This window comes from Rhamphochromis longiceps, linkage group LG22, assembly GCF_057381845.1.
Source record: "Rhamphochromis longiceps isolate RC_006_pf linkage group LG22, R_longiceps_female_GT1.1, whole genome shotgun sequence".
In the NCBI taxonomy this organism is placed as follows: Eukaryota; Metazoa; Chordata; class Actinopteri; order Cichliformes; family Cichlidae; genus Rhamphochromis; species Rhamphochromis longiceps.
Window position 1 is genome coordinate 26014059 of NC_140577.1, and position 21126 is coordinate 26035184.

A 21126-nucleotide genomic window follows, 5' to 3' on the forward strand; every position below is an offset into this window, starting at 1 on the left:
TGGAGGAAGAGGACATGGTGAAAGAGGAGGATGTGGTGGAAGAGGAGGAGGAGGTGGTCTAGGACAACAGGAAGGTGGTGGAGGAGGAGGGAGAGGTGGAGGAGGAGGAGGACGTGGTGAAGGAGGTGGAGGTGGAGAACGACGGCGACAAGGAAGGGGAAGAGCAAGGGCAAGAAGACAGTCAGTCTCGGATGAAATTCGAGCCACTTTAGTTGACCATGTCCTTGTCCATGGGATGACTATGAGGGAGGCTGGGCAACGAGTACAACCAAATTTGAGTCGCTTCACTGTTGCCTCCATCATCAGAACCTTCAGGGAGGAAAACAGGTAGGTGTACTTGCAGTAAGACTGCTTTGTACAGTAACATTTAAGTTACTGAACTTATGTGTCTTGAGTTTCAGTATGTTTCCATTATTTGCCTGTAAAATGAATGTGTGACAGTTACAGTAATGAGTGCTTCTATTTTTGTAGGACACAGAGACGACCACCTGGTGGAGGCAGGTTAAGGCTTTTGTCGGAGGAGCAAGAGAGGGAACTTGTAAACATGGTAATTGCAAATAATGTAATCCGCCTGCAAGAGATTCAAAGGAGAGTGATTGAGGATGATCATCTTTTTCGAGGCATACATGCCATCAGCCTCTCCACAATTGACCGCATCCTCCGAAAGAATCAATTCCGGATGAAACAGGCATACCGAGTCCCTTTCGAACGAAACTCTGACAGAGTGAAAAACCAACGTGTGGAATATGTTCAGGTATGAGTTTTCATACTGTATAAAGTATTGTGTACCATCACAGCATGGCAGTTTATGCTGCCATTTCAGCACTCTTGAACTGTGGTTCAGGGTACCGATTGACTCTACTGTGTTATGTGTTTTGCAGAGAATCTTTGAGATTGAAGGACGGCCTGTTCCCCATGAAATAATCTTTGTGGATGAGGCAGGTTTTAACCTGACCAAAAGAAGGAAAAGGGGGAGGAACATAATTGGCCATCGGGCTATTGTAAATGTCCCTGGTCAGCGTGGGGGGAATGTCACTATGTGCGCAGCCATCAGCCAACGAGGGGTACTCCACCGCCATGCCGTACTAGGACCCTATAACACTATGCTTCTCCTTGCTTTACTTGATGGTTTAAGACAACATATGTTCCAGCTGGACTACAGGGAACCCAGCACAGCCAGAGCAGCCTCACTACGTTGTTGTGTGGGATAATGTCAGCTTCCATCGCGCTGCTCTGGTTCGTGACTGGTTTACCAATAACCCAAGGTTTTCTAATATCTTTCTGCCTGCATACTCTCCCTTTCTAAACCCGATAGAGGAGTTATTTTCGGCAAGTGTATGACCGAGAACATTATGTCCGTGTTCAACCCCTTCAGGCCATGGAAGAGGCCTGCCTAGACATATCAGTAGATGCATGCCAGGGGTGGATCAGGCATGCAAGAGGATTTTACCCCCGCTGCCTGGCTGGGGCCAATATAGCCTGTGATGTGGATGAGATTCTCTGGCCTGACCCAGACCAAAGACAAGATGCTGAGGTGGGATAATGTTTCTGGTGTGTGTTGTACTGTATAGTACATGAATGACAATGTGCTACTGTACATACATTGGTTGCGTCTTTTGTGTTTATCATGTGACAAGGGTTTTGAAGGGGAGAACCATAAGCAACCTATTTGTTTTGGAACTATTGTTTTGAATTAATTGTACCAGTGTGCAAAACTCTGTTGTAGTGTGTGTGTTTTTGAGGGCTTGTGTTTGATGTCTGAGGGCAAAGTTTGGTTTTTCAGCAGGAGTGAATAGTTTTGGGTGTAGAGCTTCATTTTGACCTGGAAATAGGATGTTTGGGAAATTGAGTGAGATGTTATGGATTTGTGTTTACTGTTGTGAGGATATGAGGCGTAGTTTCAAGAAATGTGTTTTAGCAATCGAGAAAAACTGTAAAAAAAATTAAATGTTGTAAACTGTTTCACCATAAACCTGAAATCTGTGTGAACAGCTGGCCTCCACAATGTATAAAAAAAACATTATTTACTGTCAGCTCACGAGCTGTCACAGTTAATGTTACTTTGCCACACCACGTTTTTAGTTTGTTTTTTTTTTATAGCACACTGCAACATTCAGACAATAATCTAACACATTGACACAATTCATTAAAAGATGGATTTTCTGCATTTATCTGTTACAGATTCAGTAGAGAAAAGTGCCCCTCAGAGTTCAGTTCATTTCTGCCTGTTTCAGTAAAATACAGTATTACTGGGGAGCAGAAACAAGTGTATTTGCCTCTAACACAGCATGAAAACTGAGTGAAGACGTTTGTGACAGAGTTTTGGTAACGAGCTCACAGCTTTGAGCCAATTATGCACTTGTTCTCAAGACATGTCCCCCTCATAAACCTTTCTAGTAGCAGCTATCACAACCACAACAGGCAGAAGAAGATTTTTTTCTGCGTTAGATTTCATGCAGTTTGCAGTAAATTGTGTACCACAGACTTTAGATCACGCAATTGTGAATTACAAATATTTTCCAAATCCATATGACATAAGGCTGCAAAAATCCTCTTGTCCACACCGTTCAGTCACAAACTGACTCTTCTTCAATAATTCCAGAAGCTTTGTGCCGTTATATAACTCAACTGTGTCCTTCTTCGGCTCCAAGCCACGGTCAGCATCTGACTTCATTTTTTCTGGACTCCACGAACAAAAGATTCCACAAAACCTTTCAGCTGAAAAACTTCATTAACAAACAACATTGGGCTGGTAGCAGCTCTGTGTGAAAAAGATGTGGACTCCTCTGGCTGTCAAAGAAGCTCTTCAGATGCCACTCATATTTTTCTTTGTAGTGTCTCACCTTTTAAAGCAGTTTTTGCTTTAGTGCCTTTTGCATTTTCTGCTATCGTTTGAGTGCTTGATGTGCTTAGGATTGGTTTTGCACAGAAGCAGTGAAATGACTGCACACAGTATGCGAACGTCCAGACGTCACACTGTTCCCGCATTGTGGGCTTTGTTGTTGTGGAGGTGTAATCAGTTTCCTGTGACAAGTGTTCCCTGTGAGATTAATTCTGTGTGATTATATCTCAGCAGACAAAGAATTTCCACAATTTCTATAAATAATAATGGCTTTTATTTCAGGCACTATTTACAGGGTTTAAAAAAACACTAATCCCTTAAAAATAAACAAATGATAAAATAGTCTGCAGAGGTACAAAACCATCACCTGCTGAACAAATCAGATAGCCCATAAGCTGGAGAGGAAATGGTGTGTCACTAATTTAGAAGATCTTCATTTAGCCTGGAAAAAGAGTTAGTTGTTCGAATTCATTCATCTGTTTATGCTCAGTTTGGTTTTCAGATCTCCTCGTTCATCCTCACAGCAGAGTCAGACCTGAGCCTTGGCACAACTTTGTGTACCGACTGGATCCTCCCGCAGATGGCTTCACAAGACATGGCTGCTCATATCAAATTTACCCTCAAGTTTTACCAGCCACTCTGACTCGTTTATGACACTAAAGAACCGTTAACGGTGATTGAGTGCTCCTCTCGACTTGCTGTCTGCTGTCTCCTGTTCCAAGTTTGGATGTTCATATTAAACATGTTTCTACTTCATGCTCCTCCAACCACTGCCAGCATCTTACATTCAGCAAGCTCTGTGCAGGGCCACCTCCTGAATTTTTTCAATGTATGGCCATATGGCGACCACTAAAAATATTGGGGTAGCACACCAATTCAAAACAGCACAGGGGTGTAGCAGGAAACCGTGAGGGTCATACAGGGAGTGCAGAATTATTAGGCAAATTAGTATTTTGTCCACATCATCCTCTTCATGCATGTTGTCTTACTCCAAGATGTATAGGCTCGAAAGCCTACTACCAATATAGCATATTAGGTGATGTGCATCTCTGTAATGAGAAGGGGTGTGGTCTAATGACATCAACACCCTATATCAGGTGTGCATAATTATTAGGCAACGTCCTTTCCTTTGGCAAAATGGGTCAAAAGAAGAACTTGACAGGCTCAGAAAAGTCAAAAATAGTGAGATATCTTGCAGAGGGATGCAGCAGTCTCAAAATTGCAAAGCTTCTGAAGCGTGATCACCGAACAATCAAGCGTTTCATTCAAAATAGTCAACAGGGTCGCAAGAAGCATGTGGAAAAACCAAGGCGCAAAATAACTGCCCATGAACTGAGAAAAGTCAAGCGTGCAGCTGCCAAGATGCCACTTGCCACCAGTTTGGCCATATTTCAGAGCTGCAACATCACTGGAGTGCCCAAAAGCACAAGGTGTGCAATACTCAGAGACATGGCCAAGGTAAGAAAGGCTGAAAGACGACCACCACTGAACAAGACACACAAGCTGAAACGTCAAGACTGGGCCAAGAAATATCTCAAGACTGATTTTTCTAAGGTTTTATGGACTGATGAAATGAGAGTGAGTCTTGATGGGCCAGATGGATGGGCCCGTGGCTGGATTGGTAAGGGCAGAGAGCTCCAGGCCGACTCAGACGCCAGCAAGGTGGAGGTGGAGTACTGGTTTGGGCTGGTATCATCAAAGATGAGCTTGTGGGGCCTTTTCGGGTTGAGGATGGAGTCAAGCTCAACTCCCAGTCCTACTGCCAGTTTCTGGAAGACACCTTCTTCAAGCAGTGGTACAGGAAGAAGTCTGCATCCTTCAAGAAAAACATGATTTTCATGCAGGACAATGCTCCATCACACACGTCCAAGTACTCCACAGCGTGGCTGGCAAGAAAGGGTATAAAAGAAGAAAAACTAATGACATGGCCTCCTTGTTCACCTGATCTGAACCCCATTGAGAACCTGTGGTCCATCATCAAATGTGAGATTTACAAGGAGGGAAAACAGTACACCTCTCTGAACAGTGTCTGGGAGGCTGTGGTTGCTGCTGCACGCAATGTTGATGGTGAACAGATCAAAACACTGACAGAATCCATGGATGGCAGGCTTTTGAGTGTCCTTGCAAAGAAAGGTGGCTATATTGGTCGCTGATTTGTTGTTGTTTTGTTTTTGAATGTCAGAAATGTATATTTGTGAATGTGGAGATGTTATATTGGTTTCACTGGTAAAAATAAATAATTGAAATGGGTATATATTTGTTTTTTGTTAAGTTGCCTAATAATCATGCACAGTAATAGTCACCTGCACACACAGATATCCCCCTAAAATAGCTCAAACTAAAAACAAACTAAAAACTACTTCCAAAAACATTCAGCTTTGATATTAATGAGTTTTTTGGGTTCATTGAGAACATGGTTGTTGTTCAATAATAAAATTATTCCTCAGAAATACAACTTGCCTAATAATTCTGCACTCCCTGTACAAAGTGACACAATACGAATGGCAAAATAGTATATGCAGGAATAAATAACGGTTAATGTTTCAACTCACTGTAGGGTGTCTTCCTCTCGCTCTAACCTCATGTTTATTAAAATAATACCAACATATAACAGCCTTGCTAGGGTGGACCAGTGCCCCCCCCCCTCCCCGGCCCCTCCTTGTGGCGACCCTGGCTGTATGATATCACACAGAGAGGATATCCTCACAGTCATCTCATCATAGTTTGTTTACCTATATGAAGGAAGAAAAAAAAAGATAAAGTTTCTATTTTCAGATCAGCGTTCACTTCATACAGGAATCACAAGATCCCAGTATGAAGCTGAGCCTTCAGCTGTACCAGTTCAGTCCAAACCAACAACCACAAGTCATGTTTTCAGTAGCTTCATGTTGTCTTTTTTTCTCCAGTAGACACAGCACAATATAATACTTACAAGGTTCTGTTGGCAGAGAACAACCAATCAAAAGAGAGGAAGAGGCCGCACTATAACCCAGAATCAGACACAGAAGGATTATTCTGAATACGGAATCATGCAAAGCTTCTCTAACAGAATCAGAAGAATAAAAGGAGGAAACAGCTCACCTTAACTGTATTTACTGACTTCCTTTGGAGTCGACTTGCTGTATTCAAGTGTGACCTTTACAGTCAAATAAGAGAAACATTAATGTGTGTTTTCATTAACAGGAGAGAGTGGGAGGAAGGCAGGACACATGTGAGAAAGAGAGCAAGAGAGTCTGAGTATGAGGGTGGGTGGTGATCATTTCCAGGAAGAGGTACAGAGAGGGAGAGTTTGTGTGTTTCCAAGTGACTTCCTGGTATACCGGGTGTATCCTGTTAAAACACACACACACACACACACACACACACACACACACACACACACACACACACACACACACACACACACACACACATTCTTTGGTTCTCTATATATGTGTTGTGCGTGAACTTTATGGAAAATAACAGACTTGCAGTGTGACGTCATGTGTGGCTGTTAATGAACTTTAATCTAAAATCTCTCCTTGCAAAGAGGTCAAAGGTCAGCAGTGAGTTCAGAGATGCTGGAAGTTTGATGAGAAACTGATCAATCATTTAACTTAACTGATGTTAGATAATTCTATGAAAGTTGAACTTTTACTGAGCGGAAGGAAGAATCACAATCATCTGTCTATAATCCATAATCACCCTCAACCTCAGTCATTTTACTCGGGGTTCAATCTAACTAATCAACTGACTAGTGCCGGTATCCAATCAATAAAACCAACTGACGGACGTTTTGTCATAGCTGCAGACAGCCACCAGGGGGCTCCATATCCACATGCTCACGTCGCAGAGCAGCTTATTTATATAAAGTTTTTGATTAAAAGTAATATTTCAGCCTATCAGGCCTACCTATGCGCAGAGCACGGCGAGGAGGGAGTACTGCGAGCACACATATATAGCCTGTGTCACTTTGGTAACTGAATACACGTAGGTTCAAGCACGCGCTTCAGTTCGCGTTTTCAGGACTGCCCTCTTACCCTCCACACCCCCTCAGTGTGCGCGCACGGCGGGAGGCTGGATTATCACCGAGATGGTTTGTGAGCGCGGAGAAGCGGAAACGCGCCGGCAGCAGCGGGGCGCGAGCCTCCGGTGAGCCTCCGGTGAGACAGAGTTCCCACCGAGTGTTCACGAGGCTTCCTCCTCCGCACGAGCTGCCGCTGAAAACAGCTGGATGTCGTTCTGCGGACACACGGAGATGCGCTGAGCGCCGAACAGGTAAAACAACGTCAGCCGCTCCTCTATTGATGAACTTACACAGGAGAAAGGCGCCGCGAGTTAATAAGAAGTTAGCAGAAAGTTATTTTTAGTTCTTTTCTTAGTCTCTGTCCTGGTTACGCTTTCAAATGAACGAAGACTCTGATTTTCCTTCTTCATTTTAACCGAAGTCTATCTGCCTTCAGACAAAACAGCCCACATTAAGAATACATTCAGTTCAACTTGATTTATACATCGCCAAATCACAACAGCAACAAAACAGTGAAAGCCAGCAACCATTAAGCACTTGGCGACACTGGAAAGGAAAAACTCCCTTTGAACAGAAAGAAACCTCCGGTAGAACCAGGCTGAGGGAAGGGCGATCATCTGAGAGACTGGATGGGCATGAGGGGACAAAATATTCATAATCGATCGCGAGAATGATGCATTTGACATCCACGATATCATTGACTGTTTTACATAACAATAGTATTAATAATAATAATAAAAATGATATGTGAAGCACATGTGTTAAAGACACTTCAGCCTGACTGAAGTTGGCCTATACTTCTTCTTCCTGTCAGATTTCCTGCTGCCTTTTTTCACAGCAGCCTGCTGTCAGAGATTTATTCATGCGCTCATATGTGTGGAGAAATGTGGTGATTAAAGTCTGATTTTGTTTCCACATACAGAGAAGCTATGCACGCATTTCAAGACCACACATCATATTACTTTGCGCTACCTCCCACCATTTGGACAGACCCAGAAACACACGCTGCATTTCAAAACTGGGATGTGAGGGCGTTTTGATGGATTCTTGAGTTTAAAGTGGGACCTACATTTTGGTCAACAGCTCAACAACAGGTGTGAGTCATGTAGGCTGAAAGCCGAAGAGACCAGATCATCTGTACTCTAAATGTGTGGAATCATAGGCAAATTAACATCACCATAACAACCATAACCCTTTACTTAAAGAAAATGAAATAAAGGAGATTTCAAAGTTATTAGGGAGAGCCCAATTCTGTTGATCTGGGCGTAGCATTTTCAGTGGGAGAAACATTTTGTCACTCTTGTTCAGCTCGTCAAGAAACTGACCTTACAGCCCATTGTTCACCAGTGGAGTTAGTTTGAGTCATTATGCAAATGTACTGTTTAAAAGATTGGGGAAACCTACAGCTGAGACTGAAGAAGTCACTTGGATGAGTGATGAAACGTTTCTCCCACTAATAAAACTATGTCCAGATGATTGAGCATGCATCAAGAGTTATTAGGGAGTGGTTTTACTCAACCAGCACAGCTGATGAATTTGAATGGTAAGTGGCTCAGGAATGAAGGGTTTGACATCCCTGGTGCAGATACTGGTACTGCATCTGAAGCTTGACGCCAATGCAGAAGCACTCTAATGTCCAGCAGGGTGCAACTGCTTTGGTCTGATTATACAGAAGTCTAGGGGAAAATGAGCCCACTCCTCACTTGATCGCCGAGCTCAGTACACACTTTCCTGATGAGTTCATGATCTCAGTCCCTAGTTTTAAATCCATCCGTCCATCCATCCATTTTCTTTCACCCTGGACTGGCAGACCTGGTTTCAATTCTTACTGAATAAAACATCAGGTACATATTTTGGAGCTTATTTATTCATTCTCCTTGAAATTCAGTCATCCCTGGAGTGCATTTGATGAAAGAGAGCCAATTAAGTCAAATGAAATGATCCGAGCTGTCAAGTTGCTATAATGCGAGTGGACTGATTCCAGTCATGGAGCCACACCACCTGGCTTCAAACTTCACCGTGACCTCAGTTTTGTTTCTCTCTTCTTTGTTCGCTAACTGTTAAAGATGAGAAGACGAGAAAAGGATCCTTCGTTGTTTGGAACAGCTGATGAACTAATGCTGTCACCATTAACATTGTGTTGTCTTTGACCTCTGCTTACCTCATTCCTTGTATTTTATGGGATGAATTAGACCTGTTTTAGTATTTTTAATTCTCTCCTACCTTGTTAAAGTGACTCAACTCAACATTTTCTGCATTTATTTCAAATTAAAAGCCCTGTTAGCTTTGCAGTACAGAAACTGTATGTCCATATGTCAGTGAGGCTTTTATTATGGAAACTAATGGATAAACCGTGCACATCTGCTTCCTCACTCAGGTGTTACCCTATCACAGGACTGTATAAATGAGGTACAGAGAAAGATGACAAAGGAAACCCAGGTAGAGCAGAAAAATGTGAGGAAGAAGCTGATGAAGATGTTCAGATTAACTCTGTGGTCTGTTGAAAGGAGTCACATAGCTCTGCAGCTCTGATCAAAAGGGACTAGGAAGCCGGGGAAGATTTGGAGTTTGATGAAACCTTAACCCTAACATGCAGTCAGACTTCTCCCATGCGTTCGTTTAGCTTTTAAAGAGAACAACTCATTTTATTCAGAGGACCCTGAACTCTGATGTGTTCTCTCTTCACTCTTTAGTTGGCCTTTCCCTCACACCTTACTCTTATCATTCACCTCTGTTCGGTTTTACGGCTCTGTGTTACCAGGAACAGATGGACTGTAAGAGTGTGACTGCTTCACTGACTCTCACAGCAGCAGATTAGATCTAATTGTCACTCACATTACTCATTAATCAAACGGTAAACATGGTCAGGCTGCTGTTTAACAAGCAATTATCTTGGACCGGCCCAGTGGAGGACTTCAGCTTCATGTCTGCAAACACATGGCCACGTGAAGGATGGATAGATCCCACTCAATGATCCCACACGGAAACTCGCACAGACTTTCCAGAATTCCCAGCAGCTTCAAGTTTCAGTAGCTGTTCTGATGAATAAAGGTTTGTTTTGAATTTTCTCTACAGGACACGCTGATTAACACTGTGTTATATTTTCCCCACAGCTCGTCTGACAGGCTATTAACGCCTCTTCATCATGCTGCCCTGGGCCTGTCCCTTGCTCTTCCTGGTCCTTCTTCCTGCCCAATCAGCTGCAACCTCTCTAACTGCTGACAACAGAACGGAGGACCTTCAGGAGGTCACCCTGGCAGCCATCTTGCCTCTGACTAACACTAACTATGCATGGGCATGGCCTCGGGTTGCGCCCGCCATCTACCAGGCATTACAGCAGGTGAACTCTGACCCCTGGTTGCTACCAGGTCTGAAGCTGCGGCTAGTTTATGGCAGCTCAGAGAGCCGCGACGGCTTTTGCTCAGACTCCATAGCGCCGCTTGTAGCCGTCGACCTCAAGCTGTCCCACGACCCCTGGGCCTTCATTGGACCCGGCTGCGACTACTCATCCTCACCTGTTGCCCGCTTTACCACCCACTGGGATGTTCCCATGGTGACAGCTGGTGCCCGAGCAATCGGCTTCAATTTGTACGCTGCGGTCACCAACACGGGCCCCACTCACAAAAAGCTGGGTGAGTTTGGTGTCAGGATCCAGGAGATGTTTGGCTGGCAGCGGCACGCCACGGTCATCTTCAGTGACAACAGGGACGCCAATGATGATCCGCTGTGCTACTTCGCTGTGGAGGGGCTGTATGAGCTGCTGGGCAAACGTAACATCACTGTCCACGACCACGTCATCCAGGGCGACGTCAACTACAAGTCGATGGTCCAGGATATCCGTGACAATGGCCGAGGTCATATTCTTCTTCTGCTGCTTTCATTCCTCATGTTTTAACAGTTGTTGTTGTCCTCATCCCACTGCTTTCTGTTCGTCCTTTTCTCTAAAATTAACTGCGTAAAAGCTACGCTGTTTCTGCTCACTCTTTAAGAGCAGACATCTCAAGGTTACTTATTCTTTTACGTTCTCTCCTTCATGCCATTCCTTTTAGCCGAGGTGATCCATGATCTTGGGGAAGATGGCTTTTCAGCTGCTTTTGTTGCCCAGTTTCAACTCCTCCAGCCTTGCTTCTTTTTCATTTCTTCTTCAGACACTTCAACTGATTTAGCATTATTTTCTTCATTCATTTTGTTCTTTTATTTTCCAGTTTTCCTTTTTGCTTCCTTCCTTAACTGAGTTTTTTTCTTTTCATTCTTTGTTCTTTCATTCTTTCATCAGATGAAAAGCTGTGGTCAGATGCTTCATTTGCTCTCGTGTCACTGATTGTTTTTCCTTCATGACACTCCTCCTTCCTCCTTTCCTTTCCTCCCTGCCTTATTGTTGTTCTCCTTGTTAAATGATGGTTAATTATTCTGAGATTTTTATCCTCACTGGTTAATGACTGACTTCACCTCTGTGTGTTTGGGTGCTCCTACATGTTTGTGAGGAGTAATTTCATTTTAAGACCTTGGAGTGGGGACAGTCCTGTGGGGACTTCCGCGTGACAGTTCAAACGTCATTTTAGAGGAAAATTATATTTTCAGTCTCTAACTTATTAATGGAAATTAGTTCATGAGCGATACATGCAGATCGCTGCTTTGGACTTTGATTTGCAGTCAGCGGTGGTCAGACTGGAAGTGTCAGTCATTTAGCTTAGTCTTCAATCAATGACAAGCGTGTTCATGGTGTTTGGGCAGCACTGGCTGCTGAAGGTGACTGAAACACAGCTGGAGCTGGAAATGCTTTGCATGATATCAGGTTCAGTTTGTGGGTAATGATGTGAGTGAGGGTCTACAAGTACAGAAAACAAATGTGTGTCTGTGTGTGTGTTTGCTGAACACACATGTAAACAATCAGTCTGTAATTTAGTACAGAAGAAGAAGCAGAAGTGAGCCTGTTTGCTGTGTTTCTGCTCCTCGCCGTCAGCATGTTTTTATTGTAAGCATCACTGAAACGCTGCTCTGATAGCGTGAAAATGTTTGCAGTGACCTGCATCGCCCGCTGATGTCACAGTGTGAATTAGATCACGAGATCAGAGCTGTGTGACATGATGACATCATCACAGACACACTATCGTCCTTTAACCAACGCCAGCTGCTGCACCCAGCAACATGGACGTCCTAGTAATTACCTCTGAACCCACACCCACCATTGGACACTACATGGAGAAACATTATGAGCACGCTTGTGTTCATAATGTTTGTGTGTGTGTGTGTGTGTGTGTGTGTGTGTGTGTGTGTGTGTGTGTGTGTGTGTGTGTGTGTGTGTGTGTGTGTCAGCATTAATCAGTCAGTCCTGTTTTCTTTTCTGCTTCCATTAAAAGCACTTTTGGCTGCAGACAAACCAACATGTGACTTTCTGCCTTTCGCATGTGAAATTCTCAGTATTCACATTTTTTTGTCCACCTTGGGGACTGTGTGGACAGAAGGGGGTTGGGTGGTGGTGGTATTTGTCTTTTTTCTCTGACAGTTGATTATTTTCAGGCTCTGTTATAGCAAGGTGGGGGATGGGGGGTGTTTTTGTTTTTCTCATCCCACATTTATTCTTGATTTCTCTGGAGAAAAAAATAAATTCAGACCATGAAGTTCTCATCAGTTTTTTATCAGGAACCCCAACAATACCCCACAACAGTGTGGGAGTGGTGAGAAAGAAGTATATAAACGACGGATAGCCAACCAAGATTTCACTAAGCACCATCCATGTTGGTTTATTATTTCAGGAAATGACCAGGAGAGAGTGGCATGCTAAGTTATCAGCCAGTGCTAGCTGATAGTCATTTATGAACTGAATCATTGTACATTTGCCAAATTCTGAACACATTTTAATGAACACCATGATTTTAGCTATCCACAATAATTAGTTAACACAGTTTTTTATATGTTGATTTGGGATTTTTTTAGAGACCTGGAATGTAAATATGCCTGTCTTTAAAGGACTTTGGGTCAGCTTCTGTTGTTTAAATGTGGTATGGGCTATAAAGAATTGACATCACAATATTTTTTCATTAAAAAAACTTTCAGTTCAGTGGGATTCAGTGAGGTCAGGTTAATTGGTGATTCTAAATTGCACATAGGCGTGAATGTGAGTGTGAATGATTGGCTGTCTGTGTGTTAGCCCTGTCACTGCGCAATTGCGGAAGAAAATGTATGGATGGATGGTAAGGTTGGGCGATTGGACGAATATCGACCATCAACAATAGGCTGAGTTTTTCACTGATCGTTTTTACTAGAGCTATTTATTTATTTATTTATTTATTTATTTGCCCATGAGTAAGTTAGCTACTAATGTTGGTTGAAGCTAAAAGAAGCAGCCAACGGAAAAAATAATAGGGCTGTTTTAACGGCAGCGTCTTCCAGCTGCGAGCAAATGAACCCTCCTCAGTGTGCGCCCAAATGTAGCGATTCAAACCCAACAATGGTGGGGAGGGAAACAAAAGGAAACTGGCTTCTTTTTTCTACGTGTTGACAGGCTGTTCCAGTGTTTATCCGTCTTACACACTTGACCAAACAGCAAATACAAAATTAAGTAAGTTAGTAAGTAAGTTAAAGTTAAAGTAAGTTGAAAGTTAAAATGTCTCTTAAGCACAAAAATGGTCCAGAGGTCCAGTTCTGGTGAATCCTAACAGACAGCTAGCAGCTCCAGCTGCCTGTGTCACTATCCACCTGTCAGTCAAAGAGGCCACGCACCCAAATAATATTACCCCAAAATAATGGGGTAATGTTTACACATCTCAGTTTTTTGACTTCAGAGAGGTGCTTGCTCTGTCCTTTCTGCTTCTCAAAGGTGCTGCCTGGGTCATGGACTGCTGCTTTGGTATGATGAGATGTGATTTCAGATTTTAGAAGATGAATCCAAGACTGGTTATGAAAGGTGAAAGAGCTACAGAAAGTTGTGTGGGTGTTATTTTTTAATTTAATTTAATTTTTTTTATAACAAATTAGGTTTTTTGAGACGTTTGCAACAAAAAGGTTGCGCAAAGCCTTTCTGAGGAAAATGAACTTTGAAGAGTTTATTGAATCTGTCTTTATTTCTATTCCTGCCCAAATCTGTCCCATGAAAGGACACGTGTGGGTCTGCTAAGAAGAGGAGGACGTTACCAGCTCTGGGCTGTCCCTAACATCTGCATGCTTAAATCAGTCACCACAGGTCAGATTTCGCACATGAGCAGCAGGATTTGAGACATGACAGGTGCTGTAGTCTTGGACTTTGGCTCCAAACTTCAATTTAATTTTAGTCTTAATTTAGGCATCTCAGTTTTTTCTTAGATTTAAGGTAATTCTGGTTGACTATATATCATAAGATTATAGCAGACTATATCTAAAGCTGATTCAGTGACTAAAATCTAAAGTTTGAGGAGTTGTTTTTAGCAGTGAGAGTTGCTCCACATGGTTTACAAATTGATATAATATTTGAAATTTGTCCATATGTCTGCTCTTCTCTTCCTCTCAAGAATTGAGATTTTCATCAAATGACTGCACCTAACCTTACTGTACAAGGAGATTCTTTTTCTGATTGGATTGCATTCAAACTTGTCCCGCCTTTCTACGCAACTTAATTAGCTCTGATTGGATCTTCCATCTCTAGAATCACCCCACAGGGTGCGCAGGAGGTGTGGACTAAGTTTGTGAATGCGATACCTTGAGAATTAAATCTCGGATGAGTTCACATCTCAGTGACCTCAACCTAAAGGTCAAGGGTCAGAGGTCAAGTTTTCTGAAAATCTTGTGAATGTGATAACTCGAGAATTGGGATGGGAATTGATAAGAATTTATCGATTCAGATTCCATTATCGATTCTTTTATCAATCATCTTATCTCATCTTATCTCATTGGCTCCATTTTGAGAGTCACCACCAGCAATAAAGAAATTAGGCTCATGCAAATTAATAGCATGCTGTCGATCAAATGTTTGTGCATGTTTGTTGAGGTTTTTCCCCTCTTTGATATGAGCAGTGTTGTTACTTAAAAAGGCCATTATTACTCATATTACACAGAACACCTTTCTTAAAACTAATGCAGTATGTTACTTAATTCAATTCAATTCAATTCAATTTTATTTATATAGCGCCAAATCACAACATAAGTCGCCTCAAGGCGCTTCATAGATACAGAGAAAAACCCAACAATCATATGACCCCCTATGAGCAAGCACTTTGGCGACAGTGGGAAGGAAAAACTCCCTTTTAACAGGAAGAAACCTCCGGCAGAACCAGACTCAGGGAGGGGCGGGGCCATCTGCTGCGACCGGTTGGGGTGAGAGAAGGAAGACAGGATAAAAGACATGCTGTGGAAGAGAGACAGAGGTTAATAACAGATATTATTCAATGCAGAGAGGTCTATTAACACATAGTGAGTGAGAAAGGTGACTGGAAAGGAAAAACTCAATGCATCATGGGTAGGGATGGGTATCGTTTAGGTTTTATCCGATACCGGTGCCAAATCGGTACTTTTGAAACGGTGCCGGTGCTCAAACGGTGCTCAAACCGGTGCTTAAAGAATGGAGAACACAAAATTGGTCCAAAAACCTCTCATGTTCAGCTGTTTTTTGTAAAAATATAACAATGTTAGCCTTTTCTGCAGCTATGGGGCATATATGGTATCACTCTTGGCTGGAAGCAGTGCTTAAACAATGGAAAAAACACAAACTTTGTCCAAAAACCTCTCATGTTTAACTGTTTTCTTTGGTCATTTTAGCCTTTTTAGCCAGGGTGAAGGGAGTATCTGCCATCAAACAAGAGGACAGCCGCATGTAGCTATGATGATGTTTGCTAGTTCACCTTACATGCATTAATGTAATAACGTGGTTAGCCTACTCAACGTAAATTAGCTACTCACGCAGAGAAGAACGGCTGCTGCCACCATCATCCGTCATCATTTCTGCTACACTGGCAGGGCTAGGGGCCAGGACTCTCCTCTTCGTGTTTTTGGGGGATGTTGCATAACAGGCAACCCACCCGCAGTAGATGTGCTCGGTGTGAGGTCTCGCAGCAAGCTATCAAATACGGCGCATTTCTGGGCTTTTAAAAAAAAAAACGCTATGCGTCGCCAGGTGTTTCATCGGATTTGAGGTGTTACCTCCTTTGACAGTATCACAGTATCAGCTTAAAGCACTTGTTGCAGGCTGCTGAGTTTGCATATTTTGCTGTGAAGTACAGCCAGACTTTTGACCGCTTCGCCTTGGACATTTTTAATCTGTAGCTCTGCTCTAACAGAACTACGTACCTGGCCCCGCCTACTATCCTCGGAAACGTAAAATGATTGGCTAGAATCTAAAGTGTATAACAGCTCAGGAAAAAAAAGCACCGAAATAAAGCACCGAAATGTGCGCTGCTTTTCGGTCTGGTTACTACCGTTTATGTCAGAACCGGTGCCATCATGGCACCGGACACCGGTACCCATCCCTAATCATGGGAATCCCCGGCAGCCTACGTCTATTGCAGCATAACTAAGAGAGGATTCAGGGTCACCTGGTCCAGCCCTAACTATATGCTTTAGCAAAAAGGAAAGTTTTAAGCCTAATCTTGAAAGTAGAGATAGTGTCTGTCTCCTGAATCCAAACTGGAAGCTGGTTCCACAGAAGAGGGGCCTGAAAACTGAAGGCTCTCCCTCCCATTCTACTTTTAAATACTCTAGGAACAACAAGTAAGCCTGCAGAGCGAGAGCGAAGTGCTCTAATAGGGTGATATGGTACTACAAGGTCATTAAGATAAGATGGGGCCTGATTATTTAAGACCTTGTATGTGAGGAGCAGGATTTTGAATTCAATTCTGGATTTAACAGGAAGCCAATGAAGGGAAGCCAAAACAGGAGAAATATGCTCTCTCTTTCTAGTCCCTGTCAGTACTCTTGCTGCAGCATTTTGGATTAGCTGAAGGCTTTTCAGTGAGTTTTTTGGACATCCTGATAATAATTAATTGCAGTAGTCCAGCCTGGAAGTAATAAATGCATGAACTAGTTTTTCAGCGTCACTCTGAGACAGGATATTTCTAACTTTAGAGATGTTGCGCAAATGGAAGAAAGCAGTCTTACATATTTGTTTAATATGTGCATTGAAGGACATGTCCTGGTCAAAAATGACTCCAAGGTTCCTCACAGCGTTACTGGTGGCCAAGGTAATGCCATCCAGAGTAAGAATCTGGTTAGATACCATAATTCTAAGATTTTCAGGGCCGAGTACAATAACCTCAGTTTTATCTGAATTAAGAAGCAGAAAGTTAGCGGCCATCCAGGTCTTTATGTCTTTAAGACATTCCTGCAGTTTAACTAATTGGTGTGTGTTATCTGGCTTCATGGACAGATAGAGCTGGGTGTCATCTGCATAGCAGTGAAAATGTATGCTATGTCTTCTAATGATGCTGCCTAAGGGAAGCATGTATAATGTAAACAGAATTGGTCCTAGCACTGAACCCTGTGGAACTCCATAATTAACCTCAGTGTGTGAAGAGGACTCTCCATTTACATGAACAAATTGGAGTCTATTAGATAGATATGATACAAACCACTGCAGTGCAGTACCTGTAATACCTACAGCATGTTCTAATCGCTCTAATAGGATATTATGGTCTACAGTATCGAACGCTAATTACTCCCAGGAGAAAGTAATTTGTTATACTGCTCGTTACATTACTTTCATATTACTCTGTAAAATAGGTGAAACACTCATAATCACAATTTAACAATATAAACTTGAGAGGCTACAATCTCACACCGAACCAGCACAAAAACATGAAATGTGAACAGGTAGAAAGGGAGGCTGCAGCTCATCTTTTTTTTTTTTTTTTACATGTTGAAGTTAAGGGTCTGGCTGCTGGGGTTGGCATTCACCCTGGGTTGTTGGCGGGCTTAGCAATAGCATGCTGTCTGGGCAGATGCTTACAAAGAACCAATGTTATGTTAGCAGCATAATGCGGTTGTTTCTGTCATGCATGCAGAGATCCACTTTACCATTTATTCCATCCTTTAGTGCAAAAAAAAATAAATGTGACTACGTCATTATTTTCCCTCTCTGACACCTTAACTGAAATCAGCTGATTGTAGTGTGAGTGCAAGAACAGATACGTAGGATCGATAGGCAGGCAAACTAACAGTTCCAAAGAATTGGACTACTGGGAACCAGTTTCCTACAAGAACCAGTTCTTGATTCCCAACCCTCGAGAAGGACTCTTCTGGAGTATCAAACTTACAGCACAGGTGTGTGTACTATGAGACTGAGGGGTAGCACTGGTGGTTGCCATTACATTTATTTTTTTTCATCAGAAAAATGGTCATTGATGAAAAGTATTGGTCATGGAAATTGAGAAGTCTTGTTGATGAGCTGGAATGGGGCTTTTGTTATCCAGGCTTCCACGCAGGTCACACCATGAAGCACACATGGTGTGTGTAATAAAGATTTACCATCAAGCGTTGGCAGCTGTCTCTGTTCCTTTCCTTTATGGAATAACATTGCTGCTTCTTTGTCTTCAGTTGTGTACATGTGCTGCTCCTGGGACATCTTCAGGACGTTGATGGTCCAATTCTGGAAGGAAGGGGTGGAGCTGGAGGACTATGTCTTCTTCTTCATTGATCTTTTTGCTGAGGGTCTGGACGGGAGCGCTCCCATCAGGCCCTGGTTCAGAGGAGACCAGGAGGACTATGCGGCTCGCAATGCTTTCAGGGTGAGACAAGATGCTCTTTCATTGTTAAATTTTAAAGGATGCTCACTGATGTAAAGTGATCCGGTCAATTGATTAGCTTGTTATTGATTTCGTCAGAGTGTGAAAGTGCTGACGTATCTGCAGCCCCAGAATCCCGAATATCTTCAGTTTGTTAAAACTCTGAAAAAAGACGCAAAGGCGATGTTCAACTTCACCATCAGAGACTCTATGGTACAAATAACAATCCTTATTGATTAACTGAATCTGATATTTCAAATTTTTATTCAAATATGTGAGAGACTGATATTCATCTATAACAATCACATGCTTTGTCCCCTCAGTACAACCTGATTGCCGGAGGGTTCTACGACGGGGTGATACTGTACGCTCATGCTCTGAACGAGACCCTGAATTTGCAAGGACCAGGACTGGGACCAATACTGGGACCAGTCCAGAGGCCCAGAGGAGATGAGGTGACCCGGAGGATGTGGAACAGGACAATCAAAGGTGAGCACAGATATTTGTCAGCGGGTGACTAATCAGAGCACAGCACTGGGCTGAAAATCGCATGTGCACTACAAGTAACTGAGTAAAGTAGCACAGGTGTAGACTTCTCTAACTAACTGGAAAACCACACGTGGCTCTCTGATTGGCTGCCTGTGTGTGATGCTGTTGGACTCAGAGTAGAGGTCATGGACACCCAGTACTGGGTCCCAGTAAAATCTCATTTTGGAGTTTTAATTAGGATTCATTTAGACTGAAGATTGGACATGAATAGGAATCCAATCAATCCTGTATGAAAAAGCCGAAGAAACATAGGAACACATCAGATCAAATGCAAGTGAAAAGAAACACCGACACTAAAGCTTTGGGTTTTAGATTTGTCTTTATTGGATAGTGGCAGTGGAGATAGGCAGGAAAGTGGGGAGACACAGAGAGGATTGGACTCAAACCTGGTCGGCTGCTCTCCTTGCTATATGGTCACCTGCTCACCCACTGGCTAAACGCAACTGCACAACTTTCACACACCTCATCACCCTGTCAATGCCTTATGAGCTGTGGTTGGTGGATGCATGTTGCTAATGTCGACAATGACAACAGAAGTTGATTCAGGTCACTGAAGTCCAGCCTGAGGCTCCAGTGGTAGTTCAAGTTAAAACACTGCTGTCACAATGCGAGAGACAGGTTGCACCTGGACAGATAACCGGTCCGTCACAGGGCTGACACACAGAGACATTCACACCTGCAGTTGATCTAGAATCACCTCTTGTTCTAACAAGCTGTATGGTATTCATTGATCTAAAGTCTAAAGTTTGTAAAAGTTTTTAGTTAAAAAGTGTTCACTGGCAGTTCATAATACACACAGATAACACAGTTATCATGCTCCAGATGTAACTTGGTGCTCGCAGATTTAGGTATAGAGAAAGCGGGGCCTTTGAGTGCACAGGTCAGGGACAGGGTCTCTTCAGTGTCATCCTGAACCATAATATGACATTAATCATAAGCTGGAAAATGAACAGCTTTCCAGCTTATGATTAATCTAAGAATTTGCAGGGGGTAAAGCATGTTAATGTCCTGTTGTTCTTTTGTGCGCAAAAACAATAAAAAAAAAAAGATTTTCATATTATTCTCTAACATCTGAAAGATCTTAGTTGAGAGCTCATTTTAAGAAATGCAGCATTTTGATGGGGGTATTATTGACATCATGCAGGACAGGCGGCGAGGACACTAAAGATTTTGTGAATGCAATGACTCGAGAACAAAGTGACAAAATAATTTTGAAATTGGTACCATAGGTGCATCTATTAAAAATCTCAGAGGAGGTCAAATTCTGGTCACCTGAAGGCCAAAGATCAACTTTCCTGAAGATTTTAGGATTTTTAAACTGATACCACAGATGCACCTACTGGGAGGAAGCCACCAGTGTTTTTAACAGTCTGCAATGTCTTTCTTATTTTTGTATATTTTGCTCTTGATTGTATATATTTCGCCTATTCGCTGTTCATTCCTGCTGTCTTCGATTTATATTTTATTCCGGCATAGTTGATTTGAAGCACTTACAATTTCGTTGTACCATGTACAGTGACAATAAAGGGCTATTCTATTCTATTCTATTCTATTCTATTCTATTCTATTCTATTCAAACAGAAGAACAGACTGGGCAAAAGATAGCAGGGCAGACAGGAAGGAGAGGAGAAGATTACAAACATGATTGGGGGGGGGGGGGGGGGTCCAGGTGTAGAAAACGAATGTCCACCACAGGATATAACAGCAGGACTCAGCTGGAGATGAGCGCTAATCCGATCTGTGTGTGTATATTTGTGTGTATAAGAGAGAGTGTAGTTGGTCATGTATAATAAAGTTTCATAATGCATAAGAAATGAGGACGAAAGGCTTCACAGACCTGGCCAACCTGTTCATCTGCAGTCAGTGTTGTGAAGGTTACTTTTAAAATGTATCCCACTACAGATTACAGAATACATGCCCCAAAATGTATTTTGTAACGTATTCCGTTACGTTACTCAATGAGAGTAACGTATTCTGAATACTTTGGATTACTTCATATATTATCATGCTTTTTTACAACTACATGAATGTACTATTGCTGT

At 42.6% G+C, this 21126-nt stretch overlaps 1 protein-coding gene and 1 long non-coding RNA gene across 3 annotated transcripts in view; both read left to right on the top strand.

Annotated features, from left to right (window-relative positions):
- Nucleotides 1-154: 154 nt before the first annotated feature.
- Nucleotides 155-2130, top strand: LOC146644202 (uncharacterized). Its single transcript, XR_014909206.1, has 3 exons — nt 155-327; nt 472-754; nt 882-2130. It is a non-coding gene; the product is annotated as an uncharacterized LOC146644202 (long non-coding RNA).
- Nucleotides 2131-6821: 4691 nt separating this feature from the next.
- npr1a (natriuretic peptide receptor 1a) overlaps nt 6822-21126 on the top strand; it is a 34854-nt gene continuing 20549 nt past the window's right edge. The window contains exons 1-5 of one of the 2 annotated variants that reach the window (XM_085395106.1): nt 6826-7099; nt 9962-10702; nt 18348-18538; nt 18635-18748; nt 18859-19024. In XM_085395106.1, coding sequence (XP_085251232.1) covers nt 9994-10702; nt 18348-18538; nt 18635-18748; nt 18859-19024 — 1180 coding nt within the window. In that variant the 5' untranslated portion in view covers nt 6826-7099; nt 9962-9993. Of the gene's footprint in view, nt 7100-9961; nt 10703-18347; nt 18539-18634; nt 18749-18858; nt 19025-21126 lie in introns of both variants that reach the window. The other variant, XM_085395107.1, reaches the window with a different exon arrangement.